Source organism: Schistocerca nitens, chromosome 2, assembly GCF_023898315.1.
Source record: "Schistocerca nitens isolate TAMUIC-IGC-003100 chromosome 2, iqSchNite1.1, whole genome shotgun sequence".
Lineage (NCBI taxonomy): Eukaryota > Metazoa > Arthropoda > Insecta > Orthoptera > Acrididae > Schistocerca > Schistocerca nitens.
The window spans coordinates 22,753,987-22,776,311 of record NC_064615.1 but is presented as its reverse complement, the minus strand read 5'-3'; the positions used below and the strand labels follow the sequence as shown (position 1 = coordinate 22,776,311).

General features: G+C 45.8%; 1 protein-coding gene across 1 annotated transcript in view; it reads right to left on the bottom strand.

Moving 5' to 3' along the window:
• Window positions 1–22,325, bottom strand: part of LOC126234226 (brain-specific angiogenesis inhibitor 1-associated protein 2-like) — a 639,899-nt gene that overhangs the window by 141,917 nt on the left and 475,657 nt on the right. Inside the window, exon 4 of the mRNA XM_049942915.1 lies at window positions 14,012–14,073. Within this exon, the coding sequence (XP_049798872.1) occupies window positions 14,012–14,073 (62 nt within the window). The remainder of the gene's footprint in view (window positions 1–14,011; window positions 14,074–22,325) is intronic.

Here is a 22,325-nt window from a genome sequence, read left to right as displayed (position 1 = left end):
AAGAAGGGCAGCTCGTTTCATGTTACCACGCAATAGGGGTGAGAGTGTCACTGATATGATACGTGAGTTGGGGTGGCAGTCACTGAAACAAAGGCGGTTTTCCTTGCGGCGAGATCTATTTAATAAATTTCAAGCACCAACTTCCTCTTCCGAAGACGTATATATTTTGTTGACATCCACCTACGTAGGGTGAAATTATCATCATAATAAAATAAGATGAATCAGAGCTCGAATGGAAAGATTTAGGTCTCCCTTTTACACGCGATATTCGAGAGTGGAATGGTAGAGAAGTAGTATGAAAATGGTTCGATGAACCCTCTGCCAGGCACTTAAGTGTGAATTGCAGAGAAACCATGTAGATGTAAATGTAGATGTTAATTATTATACAACCAAAGAAAATGAAACTGCAAACAGAAAGAAAAACAATCTTTTCTTTTTGAGGTTCATAGACGAGAAAAGCCAACGGCGTGGATCGGAGCAACTGCATCGTGCACGGCGGGAATACCGCAGAAGAAGGTTGTGTACCTTCAACTTTGGTCCATATTTATGTTACCAGCGATTCTTGGGATTCTAGAAGGCCACTCGGTCATAACGAATGCCTTCCAGACAAACTGAAATGTTTTGGTGTTTGCTTTCTAGAATGGTAACACGCTATCGGTTATCATTTCGATGACCTAGCATTTGCGCAGATGCATTTTGTGACAGTTTACCGTAGTACTCCGCTCCCAAAAATGCTGACTTCATTTCATGGGGAACGTGACGAAACACATGAGACTTTTTGCAGATGTTTTCTCTGGTAAGTATTCACTAGGTTTTCGCTCGGTACGTATCCACTACCAGCACTTCAGGCTACTGCAGAGTCTTTATTCTTACTGATACAAAATATCGACAGCCATAGCATCTTGTACCATTGTCCGATCCTGATGCGATTCTGAATCATCAGTCTTCTCTTTGGTCTAAGCAGCCCGCGGCGTATTCCTCTCTCGTACCTACTTCTTGATCTCAACGTGCCGCTTACAACCTACATTCTCAACAGTTTGTTGTGTTATCTCAATCTCTCTCTTTTTCCTACGGGTTTTATCCTCTACATCTCCCTTTGATACCATTGAAGTTATTTCCTAATTTCCCATCCTGCCGTTCCTACTTCTTATCAGTGTTTTCCGTATCTTCCCTTCTTCGCCGACTGTGCGGAGAACCTCCTCATATATTCACCCATCTCAACTGCTTCGATTCTCATTTTGTCCGGTTTTTCCACAGTCCATGATTCAGTTTCAAGCAATACTGTGCTTCAAACGTACGTTCTCAGAAATTTCCTCCTGAAATGTAGACCAATGTTTAATACTGGTAGACTTCTCTTTGCCAGTAATGCCATCTTTTTTTACGCTAATCTGTCTTTTATGTGCTGCTTGCTTATTCCGTTATGTGTCGTTTAACTTCCAATGTAGCAAAATTTATTGATTTCGTCTTCTTAGTCAAAAAGTTTGATGTTACGTTTATTGATACTCATTTCTACTATTCCGCGTTACTTCCATCTTGCTACTGGTCACCATCAATTCATATTCCGTACTCATCAGACTGTTCTTTCCACTCATTTGGTCCTGTAATTCTGCTACACTTATGTTAAGGATAGTAATTTCATAAGCTTATCTTGTCATTAATGTCCATTTGCCATTAATTTTAATCCGAGCACATCGTTCTTGGTCTTCCATTCTTATTGCTCCCCCATGATTTTGTACGTGTTGTATATTACCTGTCTTTCCCTATACTTCTATTATTATCAGAATTTAAAAAGTCTTGCACAATTTTACATCGTTGTACGCTGTTTCTACATCAACAAATGCCACGAGGATATATTTTTTTAAGTTCTGGTTCCATTATGAACTGCTTCGTAAGAACTACTTCTCTGGTGCCTCTGTCTTTCCGAAAAAACCGATAGTCATCTAAAAGACTCACCATTCTTCTGTATATTATTCTTTTTCACGGTTTCGAAGCATGGAACGTAAGCTCACTGTGTCTTCGCACTTTTCTGCCCTTGTGCTCTTTCAAAAGTCTGATGGTATGTCTCCAGATCCTCAGACTCTACAGATGAGATTGAATAGTGTCGTTTATTAACCACTTCCCCCAACGATTTCAGAAATTCCGAAGGAATGTTTTGTTTACCTCCCGAATTATTTCACTGCAAGTCTTCAAAAGCTCAGTCTTACACATCGACATTCGTTTATTTTTCTATCATTTCGTCGTCCTCGTAGAGGTCTCCAGTGTACACTTTACACCTGTCAGCTGTCTCCCCTGTGTTTAAGGATCTAATTTCTATTGCACCCTTTGAATGTGAAACCACTTGCTTTTAATTTCACCGATGTTTATTGTGACGTTGCAATATGCTGAATAATTCCTTCCAAAGAATACTATTTTTTTGTTTTCAGCACATTTCCTGCCGCTATTTCTCCTTGGTTTTTCTGCACAACCTATTTATTTCATTTCTAAGTGACTCATGTCACTTTATTCACATCTTTCCCTCTAATTTTTTGTACTTCCTTCTTTTACATATTTGTTGAAGTATTTGTTGTGTTACCAAAGTTTTCTTTGCATTTACCTTCCTTCTCCGTATATTTGCCTTTGCAACTACCGTGATTGTCCTTCTTACAGACGCCCATTCGTCTTCAGCTGAATTGTCTACTACAATATTCATTACCGCAGTCTCTATAGCCTCCGAGAACCTCAATTGGATCTCATCATTCCCCACTACTTCAATATCCCACTCGCTTGCATGCTGATTCTTCTCGACGAGTCTCTTAAACATCATTACTAAACTGTGATCAGTGATAAGAAACTTTCTGGCACACTAAAATATATATCAGCATCACCAACGTGTTGCAAAGGCTCGTGCTATAGCATGCCTCACAATACCAACGGGTAGGTAAATGAAAGCCGGTCCTCGTCTGCTGCGAAACAGGATGAAAAACAAGAGCTCCGCACGGCAGGTGACAGCGCTCTATGGTGCTACTCACTGCGGAATCATCAATGCATGTCTTCTGGTATCAATGTCGTTGCCTTTGGTAGTTCAATTTTAACAAAATAAAAAAAGTTCATGTTTGAACTTCTTCTGTCATGGATAGTCCTGCTGTGGCCTGGGTTATGGAACGTGTTACAGAGAAAATTTGAGAAGTATTGCTGACAACAGGAGTTGCGTATGATGGCACAGAGTAGTTCCTTTAAGTAGTGCCAAAATACACTCCTGGAAATGGAAAAAAGAACACATTGACACCGGTGTGTCAGACCCACCATACTTGCTCCGGACACTGCGTGAGGGCTGTACAAGCAATGATCACACGCACGGCACAGCGGACACACCAGGAACCGCGGTGTTGGCCGTCGAATGGCGCTAGCTGCGCAGCACTTGTGCACAGGCGCCGTCAGTGTCAGCCAGTTTGCCGTGGCATACGGAGCTCCATCGCAGTCTTTAACACTGGTAGCATGCCGCGACAGCGTGGACGTGAACCGATGTGCAGTTGACGGTCTTTGAGCGGGGGCGTATAGTGGGCATGCGGGAGGCCGGGTGGACGTACCGCCGAATTGCACAACACGTGGGGCGTGAGGTCTCCACAGTACATAGATGTTGTCGCCAGTGGTCGGCGGAAGGTGCACGTGCCCGTCGACCTGGGACCGGACCGCAGCGACGCACGGATGCACGCCAAGACCGTAGGATCCTACGCAGTGCCGTAGGGGACCGCACCGCCACTTCCCAGCAAATTAGGGACACTGTTGCTCCTGGGGTATCGGCGAGGACCATTCGCAACCGTCTCCATGAAGCTGGGCTACGGTCCCGCACACCGTTAGGCCGTCTTCCGCTCACGCCCCAACATCGTGCAGCCCGCCTCCAGTGGTGTCGCGACAGGCGTGAATGGAGGGACGAATGGAGACGTGTCGTCTTCAGCGATGAGAGTCGCTTCTGCCTTGGTGCCAATGATGGTCGTATGCGTGTTTGGCGCCGTGCAGGTGAGCGCCACAATCAGGACTGCATACAACCGAGGCACACAGGGCCAACACCCGGCATCATGGTGTGGGGAGCGATCTCCTACACTGGCCGTACACCACTGGTGATCGTCGAGGGGACACTGAATAGTGCACGGTACATCCAAACCGTCATCGAACCCATCGTTCTACCATTCCTACGCCGGCAAGGGAACTTGCTGTTCCAACAGGACAATGCACGTCCGCATGTATCCCGTGCCACCCAACGTGCTCTAGAAGGTGTAAGTCAACTACCCTGGCCAGCAAGATCTCCGGATCTGTCCCCCATTGAGCATGTTTGGGACTGGATGAAGCGTCGTCTCACGCGGTCTGCACGTCCAGCACGAACGCTGGTCCAACTGAGGCGCCAGGTGGAAATGGCATGGCAAGCCGTTCCACAGGACTACATCCAGCATCTCTACGATCGTCTCCATGGGAGAATAGCAGCCTGCATTGCTGCGAAAGGTGGATATACACTGTACTAGTGCCGACATTGTGCATGCTCTGTTGCCTGTGTCTATGTGCCTGTGGTTCTGTCAGTGTGATCATGTGATGTATCTGACCCCAGGAATGTGTCAATAAAGTTTCCCCTTCCTGGGACAATGAATTCACGGTGTTCTTATTTCAATTTCCAGGAGTGTATGAGACAAGTAATGGATGGTGTGGCCGTATATGTACGTCACAGAATTCGATTTTGCTTTCGAAAAATACACCCCATCCGGGAAGGGTAAAGACTGTGCAGTTATCCCGGCGGTAGTCAAGCGTTTGAGGAAAGCCAACATCTGACGCACCAAATGCCAAACATGCTTCGCCGATTCAAAGACAGGGAGATGGTCATTCGTATCCATCACTCGACAGGTGACATACAATGGAGAGTTCGGGTGGTGAATTTGATATAGGCGAGACTGGCACGCCCACTTCCCGCTAAGTGTTACGTATCAAGCGGACTGAACGTCCGTATCAAGAGAGACGGCACTCACCGCCTGCCACACAACACGCCATACTATGTGGGGGCGTTATCTTTCAATCATATTCGGTGCCCTGCTTAGTTCTTGTTGTCGTGTATCGCTCTCTCAGGTGCAAGGCATGTGGGTAATAGTGCAGTGTGGGTGTAACTTATTTCAAGGAAGAACTGGCTAATGTTGAAAAAAGGCGCTGGGATGTCCGATAACAGCACCGGTGGAAAGTCATACAGAGAGATGGAGGGAGAGAGAGAGAGAGAGAGAGAGAGAGAGAGAGAAATCGGCACTAAGGCCTCCTGCAGCAGGCTTGTAAGACATGTCGAACAACGTTACCACATCTTCATGTGAGAGCTTATAAGTAAGACCTTCACTTTGTCCTGAGCATGACAAAGACATCAACACCCTCTGCCCCTCTGGAGGGTGAGCTACTCGTCCTGGATCTTAAAAAGCATGCCCATACTAACAAAGGATCCCAAAGCCACCAGCATAAGGCGAAGCAGAGATGGTAGGATCTGAAGTCTCTGCGCAACATAGGGAATGAGCGCTGCCAAATAAAGGTTGGCATATCGCGTCCGTTGCAGACGCTAGGGTCCTAAGACGGTCATTAGTTAGGCCTGCTCTGATCTGGTTTAACAGATGCCTGTAGCTGATGGCTATCATGCGCCCAGGCGAAGCATCATGTCAGTTACTCATGTGGGGCGACGCGCACATCGCACTGCCCCTTATCTATAGAGAGAGCATGTGATTTTTAGACGTTAACACTACTGTCCGATTGCGCGAAAACGTCACCACCCACTCCAAATCAGGCGTCGTCAGTGGCCACAAAGTAGCGTTTCCAAAGCGAAGGCGTATAATGTCGCTGAAAAGGGACAGTCCTGTCTCATCGAGCGCTGGATAAGGATCGGTGGCGTGATGTGGCCGTTGTACAGCGCCCTGGACATCGCGTCATGAAGAAGACGTATCAGTACCTCAACGATGGTGTCCGGGTACCCCACTTGCCGTAGCACAACCGTCGAAACCGCGTGGGTAGCTCTACCAAAGGCCTGGCTGAAGTCGAGGGAGGCCAAGTCCTCAGGCATGTGGCATGTGAAATCATGTGGCGACACCGACAGATTGCAGTGCGGGTGTTGTGGTCACCTCCTAACGATGCATTGCCCTGTGAAACGACATAACGGACCGTCCGCCTGAGACACGCCGCCCGTAGTCGAGTGAATGTCTTACTGTCACTACTGAGAAAGGTCAACGGCCGATAATCACAGATCGCGGACCACCTCGTGGTTTATGTGTGAATACGATCAGTCCTCTACCGAAGGCTCCAGGGAGCTGCGCCATGGTGAACAGTAGATTGCGGCAGATGTCCTTTCAGGATGGCGTCAGAAATTGCTGGAAAGCCCAGTAGAACTCCAGAGGAAGGGCGTCTGATCCCGGTGACTTATAAGCAGTTCCCGTCTGTATCGCTTCAAGCACGTCCATCTCCATTACACCTTCAATTAAATCCGTTACTGCAGGCAGGGGAATCGTGCTAAAAGTGAGCTGAGTGACCTCCGCAATCATCTCTTGTAGACGGCGATGCTTCGAGTTTAGCCTAGCGTGAAAGGCGTACCCTTTATAGCGCTGAGTATTTAGGCGTCGTCCATCGGTCGTTGTGACAATGTGGATCAAAGCCTTTCGCCAGCGTTTTGTTTCTGCAGTGATATGATACATGGACGGTTCCTGCTGAACCACTGTGACTTGACTGTGCGCCTTGACGAACGCCGCTTCAAGATCATTGCGTGTGAGGGTGGCGTTCTGGGCCTTCGCACAATTCGCCATCCTCCGCCGTGCGGGAAAGTGCGTCAATGTGGAACATTCCCGCATAGTGTTGTAACGGAAGTCCCGTGGAATGTCACCTCCTGGGTGACATGTCTCTAGGCAATCAAGTTCTTATGGTGTGCACTTTTGGGGCAGAGTAATCACCACGAAAGGGCAGACTGGTAAGAACCGGCGAGTGCAGGTCACTCCACGTTATTGGACCACAGACCACATTTCGGCAACTCTCGTCCCACTTACAATGGACCACGAGATGTAAATCCGATGTGGCTAGGTGAATGGCTTTTGTAATTTGTAAATCCAGACCGTCCCCATGAACCTGCTCCGATCAATCAACAAGCTGAAGGTTATTCACAATTGCGACAAGTTCTGCACATGGAGAGTGACGTGATAACTGAACCTTGGAGCTTGAGTAGAGTACTTCCCGTAAAGAAAGGCTTGATCACATCTACGAAGATGGTATGTCGTTCACGACACAGACCGGATCCAGACGGCTCACAAATGTTTGAGTCCGACGCCTTGGATCGTAAGAGCCATATCTCTGGCTTCAGGGAGATACACGACGTCTTCGGCAAGTATACCTTCACGCAGAAGACCGCCACTCCACTACCAGACACACGTGAGACACAAGTCGTGTATCCGAATGGTCCTGTGAAATCTTCCACTTGCACCACCTGAAGGAAGGCAATGTCAGTGTCCGCTACAATGATCGTGCCTTGAAGCGTGGCCAGTTTATGGCGTGCACGTGTGTTGTTGATATTAATTGTTTCTAGGCGGTAAGTCTGATCAGTCGCCCCTTTCAATAAGTTGTTCAGTACAGTGTTTGCAGCCGCCAGAGTCGGTGTCATCAAAGCTACCGGTGCAGCGGCGGCAACTGTGAAGCGATGGTGCTCGACGTGGCCGCGGGGCGCTCCACCCTTGGCGCCCATGGAGTGCTCTGGTTCATCTTCGACGTCGTCCGTCCAATAGTGAAGCGTAAAACACGCTAGCCACAACAGAGTGCTGTTAGCAGAGCCCTCGCGATAATGCTCAGCAGCAGAAGGTGTACCGTCGGTGGCAGGTGCATAAACTGTAGTCGCTGCGACATCATGAAGGGAGAGACGGGCTACGGCATTAAGGGGGGGGGGGGGGTAATTCCACCCGACGACTGGGTGGTGGGGTCCTTTGCGTCATCTGATGTCAGGTTCTAGATCATTCCTTCGAAGAAGACAGTCGTCAGATGGGTTACAGCCCCGCTTATTGTGTCTTCTTTGGAACCATTGTCTGCGGACATGTTACTCCGTGTCGGAGTGTGGGTGGCAGTCGTACGACGCTGTCTCCGCAAGGAGGGAGACAGAAGTTGGTGCAACTCCTGATTCAACACCCATCTTCTGAGGAAATTCAGCCTTTGGTTGTGAGTGCTCGCTTCCCTTAGCCAGTTCGGCCGGAGACAACATGGAAGGAGGTCTCTGGTGCGCAGCACTGTCGTCGACCATCGAACGGCAGCCAGGTGTATCTCTTCCGTAACCACCGGATGGGTGAGGGAGAGGGCAGCGGGCGTCTCAGGGGGTGTAACGCCGCCAACCAGTGCCTGAACCACTCTGCGTTGGATACATGCCGATTGGACACGGTCTTCTTGGCTGCAACAGGCACTAATACACAGCTGTCCATCATACATGACGATGGCCCTGCAGCCTCCAATAACTAAATAGGACGGCGCATCCTTTATCATTTAGCTACAATATAGCAGGTCAGCAACTGGAAGCAGTTAATTCCATAAATTATCTGGAAGTAGGCATTAGGAGTGATTTAAAATGGAATGACCATATAAAATTAATCGCCGGTAAAGCAGATGCCAGACTCAGATTCATTGGAATAATCCTAAGGAAATGCAATCCGAAAACAAAGGAACTACACTCCCGGAAATTGAAATAAGAACACCGTGAATTCATTGTCCCAGGAAGGGGAAACTTTATTGACACATTCCTGCGGTCAGATACATGATCACACTGAAAGAACCACAGGCACATAGACACAGGCAACAGAGCATGCACAATGTCGGCACTAGTACAGTGTATATCCACCTTTCGCAGCAATGCAGGCTGCTATTCTCCCATGGAGACGATCGTAGAGATGCTGGATGTAGTCCTGTGGAACGGCTTGCCATGCCATTTCCACCTGGCGCCTCAGTTGGACCAGCGTTCGTGCTGGACGTGCAGACCGCGTGAGACGACGCTTCATCCAGTCCCAAACATGCTCAATGGGGGACAGATCCGGAGATCTTGCTGGCCAGGGTAGTTGACTTACACCTTCTAGAGCACGTTGGGTGGCACGGGATACATGCGGACGTGCATTGTCCTGTTGGAACAACAAGTTCCCTTGCCGGTCTAGGAATGGTAGAACGATGGGTTCGATGACGGTTTGGATGTACCGTGCACTATTCAGTGTCCCCTCGACGATCACCAGTGGTGTACGGCCAGTGTAGGAGATCGCTCCCCACACCATGATGCCGGGTGTTGGCCCTGTGTGCCTCGGTCGTATGCAGTCCTGATTGTGGCGCTCACCTGCACGGCGCCAAACACGCATACGACCATCATTGGCACCAAGGCAGAAGCGACTCTCATCGCTGAAGACGACACGTCTCCATTCGTCCCTCCATTCACGCCTGTCGCGACGCCACTGGAGGCGGGCTGCACGATGTTGGGGCGTGAGCGGAAGACGGCCTAACGGTGTGCGGGACCGTAGCCCAGCTTCATGGAGACGGTTGCGAATGGTCCTCGCCGATACCCCAGGAGCAACAGTGTCCCTAATTTGCTGGGAAGTGGCGGTGCGGTCCCCTACGGCACTGCGTAGGATCCTACGGTCTTGGCGTGCATCCGTGCGTCGCTGCGGTCCGGTCCCAGGTCGACGGGCACGTGCACCTTCCGCCGACCACTGGCGACAACATCGATGTACTGTGGAGACCTCACGCCCCACGTGTTGAGCAATTCGGCGGTACGTCCACCCGGCCTCCCGCATGCCCACTATACGCCCTCGCTCAAAGTCCGTCAACTGCACATACGGTTCACGTCCACGCTGTCGCGGCATGCTACCAGTGTTAAAGACTGCGATGGAGCTCCGTATGCCACGGCAAACTGGCTGACACTGACGGCGGCGGTGCACAAATGCTGCGCAACTAGCGCCATTCGACGGCCAACACCGCGGTTCCTGGTGTGTCCGCTGTGTCGTGTGTGTGATCGTTGCTTGTACAGCCCTCTCGCAGTGTCCGGAGCAAGTATGGTGGGTCTGACACACCGGTGTCAATGTGTTCTTTTTTCCATTTCCAGGAGTGTAGGTTACAGTACACGTGTTCGCCAGCTGCTTGAATACTGCTCACCAGTGTGGGATCCGTACCAGATAGGGTTGATAGAAGAGATAGGGAAGATCCGACGGAGAGCAGCGCGCTTCGTTACAGGATCATTTAGTACTTGCGAAAGCGTTACGGAGATGATAGATAAACTCCAGTGGAAGACTCTGCAAGAGAGACGCTCAGTAGCTCGGTACGGGCTTTTGTTGAAGTTTCGAGAACATACCTTCACCGAGGAGTCAAGCAGTATATTGCTCCCTCCTACGTACATCTCGCGAAGAGACCATGAGGATAAAATCAGAGAGATAAGAGCCCACACAGAGGCATACCGACAATCTTTCTTTCCACGAACAATACGAGACTGGAATAGAAGGGAGAACCGATAGAGGTACTCAAGGTACCCTCCGCCACACACCGTCAGGTGGCTTGCGGAGTATGGAAATAGATGTAGATGTAGAATTCAATCTTTATTTAGCGCACACCGTGCAAGACATGACGTGACTCAAACGTTTGCCAGTTTTCAACCAGGTGGCTTATCAAAGTGTCCTAGGTTTGAACGCTGTCATCAAAACATCTGGCGGGACCTCAAAAGGGAGGTCGAAGACAGAGTGCGGAGGCAAAATCCAGCGTGTTCTGTCGTGAAAGCGCCTTTATGGCCGTCAGAGTGCCTAAATTTGAGATTACTAACTTGTCTGCACACGACCTCTTTACACATCTCCCCATTCATCAGTTTAATAAAAATAACGCTGCCAGTCATTGATAAGTGGAACCCAGTGATGTTATGAGATGCAATATGCAGTTCGTCGCAGATAAAACGTTCAGTTTTGTGTGCCGGAGATCTTGTGTGTTCTGCTTGACAAGAGATATCAATCGTGGGCTGGCCGTACGAGTGTGCCATGACCCTCTCAAAAGACGGACGCGATACACTTGCTTCTGCGAGAGGGTAAACAGGCAACATTCGCGGCCGTGCTGCACGTCAGGCTGGACGCAAATACGACGCCCTCGCCTCACAGCTACCTAAAGGCACAGGCTGAATTACCAAGCACGACTCACTGTCCATCCTCACACCCTTATTGCTGCCAGTACTTGTCTATGAAAAGCAAAGGTCCCGACTTCGAGTCTCAGTCCGGCACACTGTATTAATATGCCAGGAAGTTTCATATTGGCGCACACTCCGCTGCAGAGTGAACATTTCATTCTGGAAACGTCCTCCAGGCTGTGGCCAAGCCACGTCTCCGCGATATTATTTCTTTCAGGAGTCCTGCAAGTTTCGCAGGAGAGTTTCTGTTAAGTTTAGAGGATAGGAGATGAGGTACTGGTGGAAGTAAAGCTGCGAGGACGGGTCGTGAGTCAAGCTTCGGTAGATTAGTCAGCAGAGCACTTGCCCACAGAAGGCGAAGGTTCCGAATTCGAGCCTCAGTCCGACAGACAGTTTTAATCTGCTTTGGAATCTCTGGGCATGATGTAATCCATTGTAATCTTCCCGTGTCTCTAGGCCATTTCCAAGTATACCTCGCCTTCTTGTGTGTATTGTGTGTTCGCTATTACTAGCTGAAATTCTTTTACGGGACTTAATTTGTCTTTCTCCTCTCTCCTTTCTACGCCGAATCCCATATTCTCCATTAACTCTTTCGTCTAATCCTACTCCTACTACGGCCTACTAATACTCCACGAGTATTAAATTAACACCTCCCTGTACGTTATGAACAACCCGTTCAGTATCTTTCTATATATCTGTATATTTTCGTCTTATGGTTGTGATGTAAGCCTGTATGCCTGATCTATTTTTCTTGGCGTTCGTTTGTTATCGATTAGTATGAGCACGACCCTCTCGCTAAACCGCTCCCGCTGTACCAGTTTCTTCTGCTGGAGTCGGCATTGCCATATCTTCCCTCCATTTCACTTCACTTACCCCCACTCATCCTACATTGAGTCTTTGAATGCCCCGTTTCAGATTTCCAAGGTTCCGAACCGCGTTCAAACTTTTGATATCTCCCCTTCACGAAGATCCGAAATGGGGCGTGATCCTAAATCTTTATCCAATGGAGACTACATCATAACCCTTTTTCAGTGACAAGCCAGATGCCATGGGGACACGCTTAATGCACAGTTTGCGTTACTTTCTCATGCAGTTAATCACTACTGATGCTTCCGCTTCATACGAGAGATTCCATACACCCAAACTCGGTCTGCTACTCCACCCTTCTTGACAAGCCCATTGGCCCAACGAGCGTGACAAGTTATATGGGAAGTCCTCGGTCGCCACTGCTTATAATTTACAGATCACTTGATGAGTGGGGCAACCACAGCTTTTGAAATAACCGCAACAGCTCCTGTATGTTATTTATTATTAAAATCGTTGATAGTTTTTATTCAAAACTTAAGCAGTGGCTGCGATGCAACGCGGGATCCAGGACGTTTTGATTAATACTTAGAGAGACTACCCCTCTCCGCAGTCTGAAAGGTTTTATATGAATCCATACGTTCGCTGTTGCGAATACGAACAACTATTAGCTGTATAAGAGAATGGAAATGCCGTGTGGCTAGGGCGTACCGTCGGGTAGACCGTTCGAATGGTGCAAATCTTTCGAGTTGACGCCACTTCGGTGACTTTCGTGTCGATGGGGATGAAATTATGATGATAAGGACAACACAATACCCAGTCCCTGGGCGGAGAAAATCTCCGACCCAGAAGGGAATCGAACCCAGGCCGTTAGGTATGATATTCCGTCGCGCTGACCACTCAGCTACCAGGGACGGTCTATCAGAGAATGACGACAATGAAAATTTGTGCCGAACCGGGATTCAAATCCAGATTTCCCGATTTATGGCAGCGGCCACCTTAATCGCTTCGGCTACCTGTGCACGACTCATGGCCAGACCTAGACTTCCATAAGACGTCGATCCTGCGTCACAACTATATTCAGACACACATTATGTACTCGTAATTCTCTTACAGGGAGAACATTTTAATTGGAAGTCACCGCTTGGTATCGGCGGATATATACGATATTCCATTGTTTGTGTTATTAACAAGAACGATGAAATTTCCCTTCGGATATGGATTCATGTCCGAGGGTACACTGCATCGTTCCTCTTAACAACACAGGCACTGCAATACTGAATAGTGGGTTCATGTCTGGAATTTATCGTCGTGTCCGTTATGTGAAGACTTTGAAATCATGCGCAATACTCCATGGATGCATCAGAGTATCGTGGATTCAATGCAACGGTGTATCGACGCCAGTGTCGAAAGTAAATGAGGACAGTTTGAACATCTCGTGTTCGAATGAGTCGTAACTTCCCCATCGTTCAATACTGTGTGGTTCTTATAATTAACGTAGTATGGAGACTTGTAGAAACTTGACTTTTATCTCGGAAAACAGACATAATTTTTTCGATGGTTAGGAGATTACGATGTAGTATCCTCATATTCCAGTATTCTCACTAATGAAACAAGTAAATTTGAGTTTTAAGAGCAGTTATTAGAACCATTATCTGATTTACGTAATGACCTAAATGTGGACCTTATATAGATGGGGGTGGAAACAACTGACGTCAGTTAAAACCAACAACATAAACTTGGTAACATAGTGACTGTAAATAAAGTATTTCTGAATTCATTTCAAGTAAAATACTTTCATATCTGTTTGTGAGGAATATGTCCCTAACGCTCAGCCGTAGCTGTTGGTTACATCTCGTATTTAATCGTGAAACTGATAAACTTGCCTGATACCGATCTATATTTTTATTTTTATTTTTGGGATACTCATCGATTTTTCAACAAAAACAGAAATATGCAAGTTTGGTAATGTTTGTTATCATAACACGGTAACTGAGGCGTCTAAAGTATTCTGTTATTCAAATTCGCTAAGTTAGCCAGGAACGTATTTTTGTTACTTACAATATTCATCTGTTGCGCGTGAGTCTCCTTGTAGACGTCCACAATCTGCATCAACGCCGAACCTGCAAAGTAAAATAAACAGTATGATTAATAAGGAAAAAATACTGTGCCATTTTATCAAGCGAACCAGATCTACCGCATTAGAAATGATTACACTGTTCCAGTAAATTAAACTGAGAACTAAGAGATCGTGATTTCTTCTCTGCATACGTTCATTACATGTAATTAAGGTACGAATCTTACAGGTGAAAGAAATTTCCATCTCCATTATTTGAGGTACAAAGGGGAGGTGAGTACGTGTTTTCTTCTATAACCGGATGATGTGCCAATGTTAGTTATATCCCAAACGTCACACTTCCGTTACATGGATAAAGCACATGTTGTATCTTTGACTTCCGAAAAGCGTTTGATTCAGTACCACATCAACGCGTATTAATGGAAGAACGATCATATGGGCTATCAAACGAAATTTGTGACTGGACTCAATATGTATTGGGTGGACGCAGCACGTTATCTTGCATGGAGAAGGAAGATTAAAGTTTAACATCCTGTCGACAACGAGGTTTGCATGGAAAGTCATAGACAGATGTAGAAATGGCTATGGACGCGCCCCAGGCAATTGTGTTGTTCACATTATATAATGATGTCTTGGCAGGCAACACTAACAGTAATTTCAGAAATTTCGCGTGTGATGCAGTTGCCTATAATGAACTACTGTCAGCACAAATATTGTCAGATACTGATGAGATACCAGCTTGTTGGAAATATTGTAGTATCGTGGCGCCATTTTTCAACAGGACAGTATTGTTTACACATGGCACGTGTCCCTGCGAAGTGTCTGCGTGATACTGAGGCCCTTAAATGGCCAGAAAAATCCCCAGATGAATCCCCGACCGACTGCGAGTGAGAAACGCTTGGATGTAAACTCCTTCTCAGTGGCAGTATGTAGGTCACCAAGGACCTTTACACCAGTTGTGGGACACTCTTCCTCATCAGAGTATACGTCGACTTTACGACACCCTTCCCAACTGAAACAGTGCTACATCCAGACCAAAGGGCATGTAGCGTCATAAAGATGTCACTGCCAAGTGTTTAGGTAATTTAACTCGATGTTAATCACCGAAACAACGTCATACACCCTCCCAACCTGTGAAATTGCATTTCGAATCGTCATAGCCTACTGTGTGCTTCACTTTTTGTGTCAGGCAGTGTATTTACAAGCCAAGTAGCCAACCCCACATACGTCACTTTATAAGTTCTGGCTGGCTCTGAGCACTATGGGACACAACTGCTGTGGTCATTAGTCCCCAAGAACTTAGAACTACTTAAACCTAACTAACCTAAGGACATCACACACATCCATGCCCGAGGCAGGATTCGAACCTGCGACCGTAGCAGTCGCACGGTTCCGGACTGCGCGCCTAGAACCGCGAGACCACCACGGCCGGCTATAAGTTCTGTCAAGGATATTTTTCCTAATAATGGATCTTCTTCAGTTTTAATACATTTATTTTCCTTTTTAGCTCTATCCAGTTACTGCACTAAATCACCATTTTCAAGGACTGCATTCACTTCCTGACGTTACATCTGCTTCAGATTATCCACCTAGCGGTAAAAATAGTAGTTAGTTTTACGAGAAAAGCATCTATAATAATAGACAAATTGTTATTGCTGGATCCTTCATTTTACCACTGTAAGTTAACCTTCAGTTCTAAAATCTGGAGGTGTGATGACGTGAAACTTTGAAATTCTAAAGATAGCCTAAATTCCGTCGAAATGAAACCATGTGATTCACACGAGGTACTGTGCTTTATTCATAATACCAGGAAGCTAGATAACAATTCGTCAGGGTGACTACAATAGACCAAGCTGCGAGCACTTACCTCGAGCAGTTTCCTATCTCTGCTTGTCTTCGAGCTGAAATCAAAAGCTTCTGTATTCACAGGAATTTACGGTGCTTTTCGAATCGCTAGAACGGTGAATGAATGAAAAATGGTATTCGTGTATCGAAAGATCCTATTACGTCTCAGTCGGTCAAGCCATCAACTAGATATCAAAAAGGTATTGTGGTAGCATCATTTACGTTTTAATAAATGATCTTTAGGTGAACTTAATTGTGTTTGTATACATGATTGCAAATAACCTAATCATTAATATTAAAGGTAAATAAATAAATGAAAAAAGGCATGATAAAGATCTTTGTCGATCTTATAATGTGCGATACATTATAATTCTATCTGGTGGATTCAGTTATTGAATCAATTTATACCCATCAATTTTCTTTCGCAGAATTGAACATGCAACTTTGGAATATAATTTTTCCCAAGGATTAACTTCTTCTTAGATTACGAGAATGTCAGATTCATTTACGACCGTTACCCCCATATAGGACTAGTAGCACATACGAGGGTTGGAACTTTTTAATAGTGGCAACTATTTATTTACAGCTCACACGAAATAGATACGTGTTTCAAAGATTTACTGAGATTTAAAGTAGTCACCTGCATTGTGTATAACACGTTTCCAGCAATTTGTAAGTCGTAAGATACTCCAGTTGTATTGACAGTTCGAGCGGCACGGTCTATTGCCCGACGGATTTGTAGCAGTTCTGAAGCGAATGCCGTGAAGTGTTACCTCCAGCTCATAAATCGAGTTGTGTTCTCGAGGGCTTGAATCAAGAGAGTGCAGTAGGTGGTATAGCACTTAGCAGCCTCATCAGTCAAACAAATCAGTAACAGCTTGCACTGTACGCGCTTGAGCACTGTCCTGTAAAATGATGGTCGGGTCCTGCAGAAAGTGTCATCACTTCTGTCTCTATGCTGTTCATTTTTGGAATAGAACCTGACACAACCTTAGAGACAGAAGTGATGACAGTTTGTGCAGGAACTGACGATTTTGCAGAACAGTGCTCAGGCACATACAGTGCAAGCTGTTACTGATTTGAAACTTCCTGGCAGATTAAAACTGTGTACCCGACCGAGACTCGAACTCGGGACCTTTGCCTTTCGCGGGAAAGTGCTCTACCAACTGAGCTACCGAAGCACGACTCACGCCCGGTACTCACAGCTTTACTTCTTCCAGTATCTCGTCTCCTACCTTCCAAACTTTACAGAAGCTCTCCTGCGAACCTTGCAGAACTAGCACTCCTGGAAGAAAGGATACTGCGGAGACATGGCTTAGCCACAGCCTGGGGGATGTTTCCAGAATGAGATTTTCACTCTGCAGCGGAGTGTGCGCTGATATGAAACTTCCTGGCAGATTAAAACTGTGTGCCCGACCGAGACTCGAACTCGGGACCTTTGCCTTTCGCGGGCAAGTGCTCTACCAACTGAGCTACCGAAGCACGACTCACGCCCGGTACTCACAGCTTCATATCAGCGCACACTCCGCTGCAGAGTGAAAATCTCATTCTGGAAACATCCCCCAGGCTGTGGCTAAGCCATGTCTCCGCAATATTCTTTCTTTCAGGAGTGCTAGTTCTGCAAGGTTCGCAGGAGAGCTTCTGTAAAGTTTGGAAGGTAGGAGACGAGATACTGGCAGAAGTAAAGCTGTGAGCACCGGGCGTGAGTCGTGCTTCGGTAGCTCAGTTGGTAGAGCACTTGCCCGCGAAAGGCAAAGGTCCCGAGTTCGAGTCTCGGTCGGGCACACAGTTTTAATCTGCCAGGAAGTTTCATATCAGCGCACACTCCGCTGCAGAGTGAAAATCTCATTCTGTTACTGATTTGTTTGACTGGTGGGGCTGCTAAGTGCTATACCACCTACTGCTCTCTCTTGATTCAAGCCCTCGAGAATACAACTCGATTTATGAGCTGGAGGAAACACTTCACGGCATTCGCTTCAGAACTGCTACAAATTCGTCGGGCAATAGACCGCGCCGCTTGAACTGTAAACACAACTGGCACTGCTAAGAGTATCCTACGAATTCACATCGCTGGCAACGGTTTATACACAACGCTGGTGACTATTTTGAAGGTCAGTAAAACTTTGAAACACGTATCTATTTTGTACGAGCTGTAAATAAACAGTTGCCACTATTTAAGTTCCAACCCTCGTAATTGTAATATTCTACTAGGTAAACGCGTATCACATTATAACTGGCACCCTTTTGAGGAAGCGAAAACTTCATTTGTCACATACTGTAAGTACGTACTAAAGTGCGTGCCGTTTTCTTTCTCATGGAATCAATTTATCTGTTACTCGAGGAGAGAAGTGAAATTCGGAAGAAATCAAGCCATAGCACGCCGAAGGAAGGTGGTTTTCGTCGATGAACCAGCCAAACGCAAGTGATTATTTGTGCTTCTTCATACTACCTTACTTAGATCAGTTTCTCAGGTAGAGTAACTCACAATTCAGTACCGTAATTTTAGAGGGGGAGGGGGGGGGGTAGTTTACTCCTGCAATTAGTACTTTTAATTTTCTGGTGGGTGGATTTACACGACGCCTCAACAATTAGGCTAGGTGTTGCGAGAGTGTTTATTTTTCCAAATCAAATAACGATATAACTCGTATTATTAAGAGACGAGTTCTAAGCCATAGAATTAATTGTTCAATAGAGGAAAAGCGACAGTTAGTTTGGGATTTCATTAAATGAAAGCTATGGAAAAAACACGTGCACAGATGCTAAGTATGGGTCCCAGTGCAGATAATATAGCTGAACCGAGCCTTGAAGCGGAACGAACTGTAACGCAGGCAAGTCTCCGACGGATCCTTCAGACGCATTATTCAAAAATTTATACATGGTATGTTCTACACTGTGCACTGCACTGAACCGTGAATGTGAATTTACTAGCAAAGAACTCTACTTATCTAAAACCAAGACGAGTTTGCGATGAAATAAGACGTGTTATCTAAAAAACAGGATGTTATTGCAATGTAACTGGGTGTTATTACGTTAGACGTTACCGAACTTTCGGTCAAGCCTGATGCACTTGCAAAGGAAACAGCCGATGAAACACGTGTGACTACTAGAAACGGTACAGAAATTATACGACGACTTAAATGTGGTAAATCAGGCCCAGATCAATTTATCGGGGACGATCCAGAAGATGTCAAATAAAGTAGATAACCTCGCTGATAAACAACACAAAATAAGAAGCAATCAGTTAGAGTCCCAGAGGAAGATGTTAAACAAAGAGGTTACTTCTTGGACATCCTGTAAGGACGAACAACTTTCTCAGCAAGCAGATGCACAGTTGCAAGAAGCTGTTAATAAGATTTCTACAAATTACCTGAGGGACTTAATTGCCCTGATGACAAGATACCGAGTTCCGCAAGATAATTTAGAAACTGGACTGGGACTTATCACTATGGTGAAATGCTATTAGTGAGCCGTTCAATTAAATGAAAAAGTTAAAGATATAGTACATTGCGAGAGATCGGTATCACTAGGCTCTGAAAAAACTTCATTCCTGGAAGGAAGAAATAATAAAAGGAGGGGAAGAAAGAAGATTAAGGTTTAATGACCTGTTGACATTGAGGTCCTGAGAGATGGAGCAGAACCCCTGAAGTTTCATGAATTGGGAAGTAAATCAACTGTGCCATTTCAAAGGCACTATCCCATAATTTTCATGGAGCAGTGTAGGGAAACCACGGAAAACCTATATGGCTGGACACAGATCTGAACTGTCGTCCTCCAGAATTCAAGTCCAGTGTGTTGACCGCTGTGCTACCGTGGTTTCAGTCCTGGGATGCACGCAAAGCAGAATGCTGTGGGTGCAACGGACACGTCAGCTTTTGCGTCATACAACTCACTGTGTGATATGAATTGTTACCACGATTCAGCGCAATTATGATGGAAGAAAATTTCATAAGCCATACGCAGTTCCAAATATTTCTACCTTATAATATTTTGCAGTGTTTATAAATGGTGTTCTTGGAGCAATGCCACAATCCGGCCGGATCCACAGCAAATATCATTCATGGCAGGATTTATCCAGAGTGATGCCATGTTCCGGGAAAATGATGTAGCTGAATACTGTCGAATGAGTTTCATAGAGCTTTTCTAGCTAAATATTGGTCAGGTGGCATGAAAAAACAGTTACACAAGGAAGTATTTAACCCGAAACCATTCTAGTCACGCCAAGGTATTCCCAGAAAGTAATTTGAAAAAATGGCTCTTAGTATTATGGGACTTAACTTCTGAGGTCATCAGTCCCCTACAACGTAGAACTACTTAAACCTAACTAACCTAAGGACATCACACACATCCATGCCCGAGGCAGGATTCGAACCTTCGACCGTAGCGGTCGCGCGGTTCCAGACAGTAGCGCCTAGAACCGGTCGGCCACTCCGGCCGGCCTAATTTGAAAAGTATTGGAACAAAATGATATGTTGGGATAACGCAATGTCACAACAGGCTGTAGCGAGAATTGTAAGTGCAAAACGACTTCTGAGTCTAAAATTGAAGAATTTTTGTCATTGTTACGTTCGATAAATTTGATACACAAAGGTGCACGGCAGTAATGACAACAAGAAGAACAGACAGAATAACAGGAACCATATTTACTGTAGGAAGCAGAAATGATATGATGAGCGATTGAGTCCAAATCACTTGAACCATAACAGTAATCATCAGTGGCAGAACCAGACTACAAAATACGATAGGAAGCAGGAATGGCACAGTCCGAATGCAGATAGGAATGAGACGGATGATGGAAATCGCCAGTCAACTTCCCAACTGGAAAATTAAATGTGACTACATTGCGCCCAAAACGGCCAGTCAAGGAGTAGGAAAATAGCAAAAATCAAAGGATTCAGCTGATTACATATGGCAGAGTATGCGACATGAGAGATTACTCCGACACCTTGAAACGCAATAATAGACACTGCGCTATGTTGCAGGCAGCTTTAAATGCTTGAGTAGGAAGTGTCCCCAATCCAACTATTCTTGATACAGGAGCTGCAGACATTGCAGTGTTTCACAGAGTGTGTACCATGGCACACTGGTGTGCCATGGGCAATGAATAAGTGCTCCACAAAAACCAGTAATACTATGGCGGTTTTTTCGACACTTTGGCGATATTAATTATTTTTTGAAACTTTATTACGATTTCTGCGTTATCAGTTATGATTTTATATTTGAGAAATCACTCAAGAAAACAACATTATCTCATTTTTTAAAATTATTAACCTTCAAAACAAAGAAGGTGTCCTATCAAAATACCAGGATTCTTAAAGTGTTCCATCAGAGAAAATGTTTGGGAAACCGTGAACTAATGTGAAGACGTTTTAACCACATCACAGGATATGAAATCGCAGGCCCACGCACCGATAAAATTAGGAAATGTAGCAACATCAAGCATGTTCCCAGTACTTAATTCTTTGGTTTTCGACCACTAACACAGAATCGGTTTCCCGCCTGAGGGAAAGGCCATTATTTGACCTCTCAGCAGGGAAATGGAAGGCAGTAATTGATCGAGACGAGACGGTAATGGAATACGTTAAAATGAATGTTGGCCATAACAGATACTGTCAAGCAGGGGGAATCGTGAATTAAATTAGCAACAACCTGAGTTCATTTCTTTTTTTTTTTCTTTTTTTCATCAGTCTACTGACTCGTTTGATGCGGCCCGCCACGAATTCCTTTCCTGTGCTAACCTCTTCATCTCAGAGTAGCACTTGCAACCTACGTCCTCAATTATTTGCTTGACGTATTCCAATCTCTGTCTTCCTCTACAGTTTTTGCCCTCTACAGCTCCCTCTAGTACCATGGAAGTCATTCCCTCATGTCTTAGCAGATGTCCTATCAAGCTGTCCCTTCTCCTTATCAGTGTTTTCCACATATTCCTTTCCTCTCCGATTCTGCGTAGAACCTCCTCATTCCTTACCTTATCAGTCCACCTAATTTTCAACATTCGTCTATAGCACCACATCTCAAATGCTTCGATTCTCTTCTTTTCCGGTTTTCCCACAGTCCATGTTTCACTACCATACAATGCTGTACTCCAGACGTACATCCTCAGAAAGTTCTTCCTCAAATTAAGGCCGGTATTTGATATTAGTAGACTTCTCTTGGCCAGAAATGCCTTTTTTGCCATAGCGAGTCTGCTTTTGATGTCTTCCTTGCTCCGTCCGTCATTGGTTATTTTACTGCCTAGGTAGCAGAATTCCTTAACTTCATTGACTTCGTGACCATCAATCCTGATGTTAAGTTTCTCGCTGTTCTCATTTCTACCACTTCTCATTACCTTCGTCTTTCTCCGATTTACTCTCAAACCATACTGTGTACTCATTAGACTGTTCATTCCGTTCAGCAGATCATTTAATTCTTCTTCACTTTCACTCAGGTTAGCAATGTCATCAGCGAATCGTATCA